An 11,209-nucleotide genomic window follows, 5' to 3' on the forward strand; every position below is an offset into this window, starting at 1 on the left:
AAAGTAGCCCTCTCTWGTTGTAAAAAGCYRGCAGAGGCAAAACCAAAAACATCTGCAACTGCAATAGAAGYGAAAGGTGTTTTCAGATTCYCTGTGTATCAACTCAGGGGGATTAAAGTCGACGCACGCAACACTTTTCATTTCATAAAAAAAGTCTTAGACCATGTGTCCATTTCCTAACACATAAAGATTTTTACAGCTTGAAATCTCTGTAAAATTAAGGTAGAATTGTGGTATCAATGTGACAAAATCTGAAACGAACAAATCTCATTGTGACTATGTATGATTTATCTTTTTGTGTCTTATAGAGATTGAGGCAAAGGAGGCTTGTGATTGGCTTCGAGCAGCAGGGTTTCCACAGTATGCCCAACTCTATGAAGGTAACACAACCCAGCTGCTGTATTTAACACACAAACTTCATCCTCTAGTTATCTTCTTTGACTTTTCCTACTTCCTCAGTTATTTTCTCTTTCTGTCTTATTTTTCCATCATCTGTGACTCTTTCTCTCTTCCTGCCTTCCCTCAAACTTTACATACCCGTCTTCTGTGCTGATGCTTTCTATTTCAAGGCTCCGGTTCCTCTCCAGAGGGAGGGGTCATGGGAAAGGCCTTGTTATCACTGCTGGGACTCTCATAGCTCCTCTTTCTCCCTCATTTCTCCCCGTTCTAAAGATCACCGACCATTTCCTTTTGAACCCCTCCCCCCACAACCCGCTCTAACTAAACCTGCCATGTCTTACTTTTATGCTATTTGAATTTCTTTTCTTTTCATTCTTCCTTCTTGTGTCTCGGTGCCTTATCTAGCAAACCTGCAGGCGTTTGCTCATGTGATGATCATTTGGTCTTATGGGGTTGAAGCACAAACACAAACTGGCTTCGATAGCTAAAGAAGAAGATTTTAAAACACAACAATCCTTCTTTAGAAAGACTGACAAGCACACACTGGTTCTCTGAGAAAGGTTCTGGAAAGTTAGGTTATTGATGCCACAGATATGTTCCCTCAATAAACAACTTGAATCAGTTTGGCATTGTGTTACGTTTAAGTTTTATTACACTTCAGACGCGGATGACAAGTGCTAACTGTGGAGACGGCAGCTGTGGCAGACTTCACAAGCTCCATAGAGAACGCTGCTATGTCCTGTCATGCGCCAGTCATTATCTAACAAGTCTTTTCCCCTCTTCTCTTTGATGCCATCTCTGTCTCTTATTTTCCAGATTCCCAGTTTCCAATCAATATTTCCGCAGTGAAAAGGGACCATGACTTTTTGGACCGAGATCTAGTCGAACCTCTGTGTCGGTAAGGAGGATTTTTCTCTGTAAATTCCTTCTCTGGTCATCCTGTCTGGTGTGCTGACTTTTCCTTGTGGACTCATTAGTTGCCTGACCCTTACTCTTAATGAAGTCCCCATCCACGTCTCCCTCTGGGACTTCCAGGCTTTGATCTGGCCACCTCCCCTTCTGTCTGCCATGCTCTGATCTCCCATTCAAAGAGAAGAGACCCCTCAGGGGGTAAAATACAGAGAGGTGTGTCTGGGTGATGGTAATAGGGAACTGAGAGAGGGAATCCCAGAGTTTTGTTGTAAATGGATTTGAACCATTTTCTGAATCTTCTGATCTTGCCCGTCACATTAACCTATTCCTTAAAAAGTTCTCCTGCATATTTACAAAATGTTAACTTATTTTTGCRCTGCTGCCGCTTCATCTCTCTTGAGGTGCAGTAACTTGTACAARTTCACCCTTTAATCCTGTTTGGATTACAGAATAGAACTTAAATGTGTTTTGTTGGGATTTCATGATMGATAAACACAAAGTGGCACAAAKTGGAAAGAAAATARTAGATGGTTTTCAGCTTGTTTTACAATAAAAAATGKGAAATGTTTGACCTGWCGTTGTCTTTAGCTAACCTAAATCTAAAAGCGGCAGACTGGAKGGACTGTCTGTGAAMCTCAAGTTTCAAGTCTTGCCACAAATTCTGATTTGATTTTAGGTGCATACTTTGACTAAGTAATTCTGACACTGGCTGTATACTTAGCGTCATTGTATTGATGAAAGGTCAACCTTTGCCACAGTCCATCCAACATATGATCAACTCACAGCTTAAAAGGGATTGTGTTTTCACTGTGGTGTACAGTGTTTGTTATCCACTATTTTTTTTGTCTTTAACATTTTGGTTTAATCTGACCTTCTTACACAAGTTTGCTGTGTCCCATACACAGCATGGTGCAAACTTTAAGCATGACTTGTCATTCCTTTCTTTTATCTTCACARGATAAGCATTCTCCAACCTGAACTGTGAATGTTGAATGTTGTGTCAGGTGCTTTGGAGTCCTCTGGACTTGATAAAACGCTATGCAAATACAAAAYATTTACCATTACTACATTTAACTTCGGGGWATTAGAGTAAAGAGAGCTGAATATACATGCATCACTCTTTTCACATTTTTWTWWATTTATTTAAAGCYATGCATTATTGTGTGTTGCCCATAACATAAAATCCCCTAAAGATKAATTAAAGGTTGTGGTTGTAGTACTGTAGGTAAATTCAGAAAATTTGAATGCATGTCACAAATAATTGAGRYGCTCTCCTCTTTAGTCATAGTTGGAGGGGGAGAAGAGTCAAAGTAAAACATCTGTGTTGAAGACATTGTTAGACAGAGATTCTGTGTGCGGTCAGAAAAGATTAGAGAAAAATGAAAAGGCTTGTCTGCCAGTGACTGATCTGACTCTGGGGGAAAATAGGAAAGTGGAAGTAAAAACCAATATCACAGAGTGAAAGTGAGCGTTATTACAGAGAAGAATTGCACCATCATGCAGCAACAATAGGTTGTGCTTTAGTGACTCTGTCTTTGTGTGTTTGTTGCAGACGCCTCAATACTCTGAACAAGTGTGCATCCATGAAACTCGATGTGAGCCACCCCAAGAAGAAGGTAAGCAAAACTTTGCAGTATAACACTCAGCGTTCAGATGAGTCCCATTTGTCAGATTTAAAGTAAGTTTTGAAAATGAGACATTAAACAAAYTTTTCRCAAATTTCTGGATTAAAATGTTTTTATTGTCTGAAAACCTTCATAAATAACAGATTAAAGGCTTGAAAGCATCCGTCTGTGTAAACATTTTGTAGATTTAGTTATTGAAATAAACTTTTCAATAATATCCTAATATATTAAATGGTTTTGCGTATCATCGCTCTCAAGAGTTKATCCTTTTTTATCTGAACATTTAACTGATTTTTTTTGTAGAAATGGTTTAACCTGTTTTTTTAAGTAAAGGCAAATTTATGATGAGAGAGGGAAAACATGCTCCCTCTTGGAGTGGTTAATCTTCATCCTGTCAGAGCTGTCACCAGGACTCCTTGTATCCTAATTTCTGATCAAGTATGTGCCACGTTTTAGGGCTCGATTGCAAAAGCATCCTTTTAGAAGGAGACAACCACTGCAGCTCTGATTACGGGTGCTGCTATTGTGGGCTGATTATAGCAGCAAGTGTGTTTCCTCTGATTCTTAGTCAGCTGCTGATCCTTAAGAATACTTTAATATTCCCTCTCTTTTAGTTTTTTCAGTTCCTTTTATTCTTCTTCACCAGGCRCTGTGATAAAGACATGCTGACAGAAACAGCTGAGTTATTTAATGATGCAGGCAGACTAAAATGCAGCTGTGCTAAGCTGTTCTAATAACAGTCAAGSTAGATACATTCTTGGAGTTTACATATTTTGGATGGTTTCTTGCAATTTATTCATATCATTTAAGCTTTTTCATATATTTCATATGTTATGTAAATTTATTAATTTTATGTAATTCTCCAGCACAAAGTTACACATATTTGTGAAACAGAAAAAAAAAAGATGCATAGTTTACATAATTCTTCACAAGTAAGAATTTAAATGTGGTGTGCTCTGATGAAAGGAGGCCAACATCAAACATTTTGATGAATGTGCTCAACAGCAAAACATAATGATGGCAGCTGTACCATAAGGGTGGGTATATTTTTCTTCAGCATGGACAGGAAAGCTAGTCAGAATTGGAAGTAAGTTAAATTGAGGTAAATGCTGGATAAACCTGTAAAAAACATGGACTCAAAATGAGTCTGGAGAGGAGGTTCAAAGTTTAATGWATGTGTTAGAATGGCCCAGTCAAAGTCCAGAAACAAATCCAATTTAGAATCTACGGAAAGACATAATAACATTACTGTTCAMAGAGTCTATCCAATCTGACTGAGCTTGATTCATTTAGCAAAGAAAAATGTTTTTGTAGTGTGCTAAWTKTTTACAAATGAGGATAAGATTGATTTTAAATTTTTGTTATAACTTTAGTACAAGACTTATAACCCCAGGGGTTTATTTGAGGTCACTTTTCCAAAAAAGACTTTCAACATAACCTTTTCTTTTAAATTAGGAGAGGAATTGAGATTTTGTATTCTTTGAATTTAAAGCCAAATAACGTTTGTGCTCACTTCTGTTGTAATCTGTGTAAGCAGATGACTTTGCAGTTCAATTTTAATTTGTTCACCACAGTAGGAAGGAAGTGGGTTTGGTCCACTTCCAGAAAAACTCTTATACTGCTTTTCTTGCTCTCAGTTAAAAAAAACAAACAACAATTTAAGAAATTCTGATGGTGATGGATTGTTTTTATAATCCTTTATACTGATACMTTTTCTTATTGGTAGGAACATCCTAATATGTTACATTAAAGAACCCTTGGAATTAGTTTGGGTGTATTTGTTTTCATCTATTACTCTGTCTTTTCTGTAGAGTGATGATTCTGATGAAGATGATCCGTTGGCTATCAGTAAGAGGTGGACATTTGAGTGGAGCAGCCGCCGCTGGTCACGTCTGCAGGACCTTCTATTGGACAGCGCTAACGAGAACAGCCCGACGGGTCAAGGCGAGGGTCTGCGCAGCACAGTGAGCAGTGAGAGCGTACTGACGGACCTGAGTGAGCAGGAAATCACTGAGATCTCCTCACTCCACAGTGAGGACTCGGCCTCCGCCTTGCCTGACTCTATATCCATGGCGTCCCTGTCTGCTTCCTATCAACCGYCGAGGGAACTTCCTCATTACAACTCCCTTCCCATCAAAAGCAGCCGCCATGGGCAAGGAGGAAAGAGTAAAGCCAAAGAGTTTCTGCGCAAAATGGAGCTGATGCGCACCTGGGGGCCATCGACGAGGAGRAAAAGCTCAAATCGGAGGCCGCAGCTGGTCATCGGTGAGCCGGTGTTACAGGGGGAGGAGCCTCATGCGCTTCAGATGCTTCAGTGTACTCCCATCAGCCAATTAGAATGCAGCCCAAAACTCAACCATCAAACAGATGGTGACGATCCCCCTGCCTCTGACAGCAAAACATCTAAAGACCAGATCACGCTAAATGTGAGTCCGAGCAAAGAGACTGTAGCGCTGAGCGTTCAGGAGCCTGCATGTACAAAACCRCGCACTGCCAGCAAGAGAAGCAGCATGTACCTGGAGGATATGGAGTTGCCTTCTCAGGGGAAGAGGACTGAGGGTCAGGGCCAGTTTGGCAGAAACCAGTTTCGCTCATATGAAAACCTCCTCATTCACATCCCCAAAGACCACAAGCCAGGCACTTTTCCCAAAGCTCTGTCCATTGAAAGTCTGGCACCTTCCCCCGGTGACAGGAACAATAAKCCCCAGTCACATAGCCAAACCTCCCCAAACGAAAAYGGTCTGGGCGAACCTTTATCTAAACCTGCCTGTCCTGGAGCTCCGAGGGGCAGCAGGGTGAGTGTTTACGACAACGTGCCGGGCTCCCACCTTTATGCCAGCACTGGGGACCTTCTAGACTTTGAGAAGGAAGACAACCTGTTTCCTCACTTAGACGACATCATCCAGCATGTCAGTGGCTTGCAGCAGATTGTGGACCACTGGAGCCGCAGCGTTTTGCCCGAGGGGGAAGCAGGGGAGGGGGAGGAGGAAGGGGAGGGCAGGACCACCCCCAGCGAAGGTGAGAGAGACGGGGTCTCCTTAAATGACACCGATTCAACAGGGACCAGTCGGGAGAGGCGGGACTCTGGAGTTGGGGCCTCGCTCACAAGACCTCGGTGAGCAGCTGCACACACATTTATAAGATAATTATGGTTCATTGCATCTTGGGTCTCGCTTTTATAGTTTGGCTTGAACTTTTATTGGTTATAAGAACTGTGGACTCACCACAGCATCTACTGACAWCTTGCCGACGCTCTGCATGATCTTCCACATAACTTCAAATATTGAAGCTAATTATTGGTAAAAGTTATTTCTTAGGTTGTTAAAGAATCCTATTTTTGTATATTTCAAATGCAGTCATTCTTGTACAAAGTTCTTCAAATATCCGTGTAGAAATGGTGTAATGCTGTAATAATAGTGTTATTTAGGGGATTTGAAAGGATTTCCAACTGATTTCTGAAAAAATWGATTTTATTTATAGGTACCTTTCACCTTACAAAATTAAAATAATCTAAATGAAAGTGCCACAAAAACAATAAAAGCTGCCAAACAAAACGTAATAATCAAAAAAGGAACAAAGATTATGAGAGCAGTAAGAATAGCTTGAACATCCCTCCAGTTTTTTACGATTCCGTGATTGCAGCTATTTATGCAAAATTAACAGATTTATTCATGCTAATGTATAACTGTAATTTTGCATTTTCTGTAAAAATTGTGAAAAAAATTGGTTCTTAGTGCAAACGTTCACCTGCAGGTGGCAGTATTTCTGAGTTCTACTACATGGCTTGCTTGATAGTCTACCAATGTGGCAAGTGACAAAAATTAAGCTATTTAAGTTCTTTAAAGAATAAAATTGTTTACATAGCTATCTCTTTTTTACAATTATTTTCTTTCATATTTTCTTCTATATGTATATTTTAGAAGTGCTTTAAACTTTAAAATCTTTACAATTATTTCTAATGTGGAGCCACAAATCACAGAAACAATCACAAAATTCTGGAGAATAAAAAAATGTCACATGCAAGGGAATTACAGAGTTAAGGGGTGGACTTATTGAAAACTCTGGCTCGCATGGTAAACAGATGGTCATTAGGAACAGTAGACTAAACTGAAGAGTTTTATGGGTGCAATGAAAATGTCCTTTTGGAATACACGTCCAATCAGAAGGGTAAGTTAGATTATGAAAAAATTGGCTTGAGGACAGAACCCTGAAGAGCACCAGATGTGAATAGGATTATGAGCGCTGGTTAGATAAGGTTGAACAAAATCTTTTTTTTTGTAATTTTTAAAAAAATAAGCACAGCATGTGATGGTGTAAATAAGTCTAATAGTTGAATTCCCTTCGTGAGTTCATCTAGGAATAAAATCTGCAAACAAAGTAGCATGTTGTCATTATAACGAATGATTGTCACAAGCTTCAAAAATAACAAGATCATATAAATTCAGTTTATTTACCGTATTTTCCGCACTATAAGGCGCACCTTCAATGAATGGCCTATTTTAAAACTTTATTCATATATAAGGCATTATAAGGCGCATAGAATAGATGCTGAAATTAGGGTTGCCACCTGTCCCGTATTGAACCTATACAGGACGTCTATGGGTGACGGGAATGTGGATATGTAATAACAAAGAAGTGGTCCCGGAGTACTTTATATAGTAGGCTGCCCCAGTCATTGTTTCACTCACGGTGTTGGTGTTGCGATATTGTGCCCAACTGCTTTCTGGGTAACACAAACCAACCGACACGCTGCCGCCGCAGTCTCTGTCTCCCCGCCCCCGGCCTTAAATGTATAGGGGCTGGTCCCTTGGTAACCTTAGTTGAAGCACCCCGGATGAATATCTAAAGCCACTTTGTTGACATAAAGAATGTCAACAAAATAGTCCGACTCAGGTCGGCGAGGAGAGGCTAACGCGACTGGGCCGGGGCGTGGCCGCACGATGGTCACCCTTCTCCTTTCGCGCACAGCATGTTCAGGGAGAACATGGTGCTAAATGACCTGCAGACACCTGATTATCAGGACGGTTGGTAGGTAGATAGGTCAGTCAAACTTTATTAACAGACCAGCGTTCTGACAACTATCCCAGCATGCACCGTGCGCTTCTTCTTCTACGGGGAAAATGAAGTCGGCGGCTGCTTACCGTAGTTGCTAGACTTGTTGTGGCTCAATATTGGTCCTTAKATAAGGCGCACTGTCGGCTTTTGAGGAAATTGAAGGTTTTTAGGTGAGCCTTATAGTGTGGAAAATACGGTACATAGCATCATTTCCCAACAAATGTCTTGAGACACTTTACAAAAAAGTAATTTCAATTCAATCGCACACATTCTTATTAATTCTAGTTATAACAGTGCACTGTTATAACTAGTGCACTAGTTATAACAGTGCACTAGTTATAACAGTGCACTGTTATAACTAGTGAACTAGTTATAACAGTGAGCTTGACCATATGGACAAGCTCATTTCGTTATTCCAATTAGTTTAAAAAGTTTTCAGTCTAAGGAAACCAGCAGATTCCATCGAGTCACTGACTCGCAGCATTCACTCCTCCTGGATGAGCATGTAGCAAGAACACATTGCAGTTTTTATGAYTGTTTATTTATAAATGTATAATCACCAAAATTAGCACTTACTTCCACGTTTCTTTACTGGCAGAATGACACCTAAAATGTTTTTTTGATTGAGTTGCACTTTAGAAGACAAAGGTTACCATAGATCATGTTGTGTTGCAGTATTAGGAAMATCGTCTGTCATCACAGCAAAAAAGACACTGGCAAAATATTCTGAGTCTGCAGTTGAATAAATGTGTGTTAATAACCCCGTAATGCCATTCACACTTTCAGTGAAACCAAATGATCCCATCCAGAGCAACAGACCCAAACCAAATTGGTGAAATGAATATTCATTTAGGGTTGATACCAAATGGATATCCACCAAAGACATGACTGAGCATTTTAAAACCAGCACAACTGTTGTATTTATTTGATCAATCAACATATTAACGTAATAAGATCCAAGAGTGAGTTGTATTGCCTGACTCGCGTTATCTTTTATCCTTCAATCCGTCTTAGTCTCCGATGGCCAAGTTTCAGAACGTCCGATCATCTCAACCAGCCAGYATCTTCACTGCAGATCAGCAGCCAGTCGGCGGGCCAGCTGAGCCTGCTGCAGAAGTTTTCTCTGCTCCGCCTCACCGCCATCATGGAGAAATACTCCATGTCTAACAAACATGGCTGGACATGGTATGTACAAATACAGCTAACTAACATAGAAGATAATTTGGGTGTAATATTGTAGATTATTATGACATAGTTTAATCCCAGGTAATCACGAAAAATAGGGAGTACACCATATTGTACAAATTAAGTTTGATGCTATTCATCTAGCTGCTTTACAATCTTTTCTCCCAATGAATAATAATGTAAATGTTTTTACATTTTTTCACATTAGAAATGACATAAGTACGGGATGCATTGAGATAAGACTGAATGCAAATGGAGGCCACAATTTTGAGACTTTTTATTTGTAAAACATTTTTAAAACCATACATCCTTCACTTTTCACTTCATAATTAAGCTCTGCTTTCTGTTATGCAAACTAAATGCCCACAAGAATGCATAGAAATGTGTGGTTTCAACATAACATAMGGAGAAGAAGTTCAAAGGATTTTTCTTCCTTCTTTTTTACAGTCTTCACGAGGGCTTTATTAGATATTTTTCAACCCTGCTGTAGCCTCTAGCTGCTGGACCATATGGACAATTAACACCTTCATTTATGTCTTAAAATTGAAAACATAGCCTAACATCAATGGGTTTGTCCATGTGCAAGTGTTTGTCAAGAGCTGAGCCTACAAAACTCAGCCACCATTCCCCACGACCCACAGCGCATCCCTCTGCAGTAAACAGCCAGTCCTGTTCACTTTTATGGTGCCCTACAGGGAAGCTSTGTTGACCAGTGTGTACATGCTTCGGCTGATAATGAAATCATAGATGTCTCTTTTCTCCCACACACTTCCCTAATTGTTTGTCTGTCGCTGGCAGGTCCGTGCCTAAGTTTATGAAGCGAATGAAGGTGCCAGACTACAAAGAGAAGAGTGTGTTTGGCGTTCCTCTGATTGTTCATGTCCAGCGCTGTGGGTTCCCACTTCCTCTGTGTTTACAACAGGCCCTCAGCCACCTCAGGACTTACTGTCTGGACCAGGTTAGTAAACAGCTTTTACTGGTCTGCTTGCGTGCATTTCATTCTCTCCATGCCTAAGCTGTCAGACACAAGGCACCATTCCCTCCCTGATCCTTCCAGACTCTCTCCCACTGTYTCCATTCCAGGTGGGATTGTTCCGCAAGTCTGGTGTAAAGTCCCGGATTCAGGCTTTGAGGCAGCAGTGCGAGTTGTCCCCTGACTGTGTAAACTATGACGATCAATCTGCATATGATGTGGCTGACATGGTCAAACAGTTCTTCAGGGACTTACCCGAACCTCTGCTTACAAGCAAATTGGGGGAAACTTTCCTGCACATTTACCAGTGTAAGTAAATGTGGGAGTAGATTGTTTTCTCTCTCTTTAATAAACTCTTTTACTTTTTTCTTTAAGTACACCAGCCAATAAAATAATTGCCCGTTGAATTTTATTATAGTTCCAAACAGACAGAGTTTTTTTGGCCCCTCTTGTGAAGATGCATGCAAAGCCTTAAAATAGTCATCTTTCTTTGCAGAAACATTACCACTGCTTTTATTAAAAATACCTAGTGCTGCACTTAGTGACTCCACTGAAACTAAATGAAACACTGAAGCATTGTTTTATATTAAAGAGCTACTGATCAGGGCAATTTCCTGGCCASTTGTGGTTTTCTTTCAGGCCTGACTTTCCCAGTCCTATTATAACCAACATTTATTAGATTTTTGGAACAAGACAGATTAGCTGCAAGTTCACTGACAAAAGTTACTGTTTTGAATTTAAACAGAAAATGAAAGAAATTACAAGATTTTTCCAAATTTTACAACATACATTGACTGTTATTAATTTAAAATGAATGRGACATTTACACAGGAAGTTGTCCTTGATGGGTTCGATTCCTGGTTTTGGGCCATTTGCTTCATGTTTTCCCTTTCTCTCCTCTTCCTCTTTTCTAACAAATTACTGTTCAATAAAGGCCACTAGTGGCAAAAAAAATCTTCCAAAACATAATTCTGATAATATCAAAGAAGTGCATCAAAGTGCATGCTATTATTTATTTATTTTGAATACAAATAAATATATTTTCAGAGTTTGACTTGCT

The 11,209-nt window shown here is 39.9% G+C and overlaps 1 protein-coding gene across 6 annotated transcripts in view; it reads left to right on the plus strand.

The window, feature by feature from the left end:
- LOC103475687 (stAR-related lipid transfer protein 13) overlaps window positions 1-11,148 on the plus strand; it is a 56,684-nt gene extending 45,536 nt beyond the window's left edge. For 2 of the 6 annotated variants that reach the window (XM_017308726.1, XM_017308727.1), the window contains exons 6-12: window positions 309-380; window positions 1,216-1,297; window positions 2,864-2,927; window positions 4,748-6,051; window positions 9,006-9,176; window positions 9,975-10,134; window positions 10,260-11,148. In XM_017308726.1, coding sequence (XP_017164215.1) covers window positions 309-380; window positions 1,216-1,297; window positions 2,864-2,927; window positions 4,748-6,051; window positions 9,006-9,176; window positions 9,975-10,134; window positions 10,260-10,466 — 2,060 coding nt within the window. In that variant the 3' untranslated portion in view covers window positions 10,467-11,148. The remainder of the gene's footprint in view (window positions 1-308; window positions 381-1,215; window positions 1,298-2,863; window positions 2,928-4,747; window positions 6,052-9,005; window positions 9,177-9,974; window positions 10,135-10,259) is intronic. The other 4 variants (XM_017308730.1, XM_017308728.1, XM_017308729.1 and 1 more) reach the window with 3 other exon arrangements.
- Window positions 11,149-11,209: the final 61 nt, after the last annotated feature.

Source organism: Poecilia reticulata, linkage group LG14 (genome assembly GCF_000633615.1).
Source record: "Poecilia reticulata strain Guanapo linkage group LG14, Guppy_female_1.0+MT, whole genome shotgun sequence".
NCBI lineage: Eukaryota > Metazoa > Chordata > Actinopteri > Cyprinodontiformes > Poeciliidae > Poecilia > Poecilia reticulata.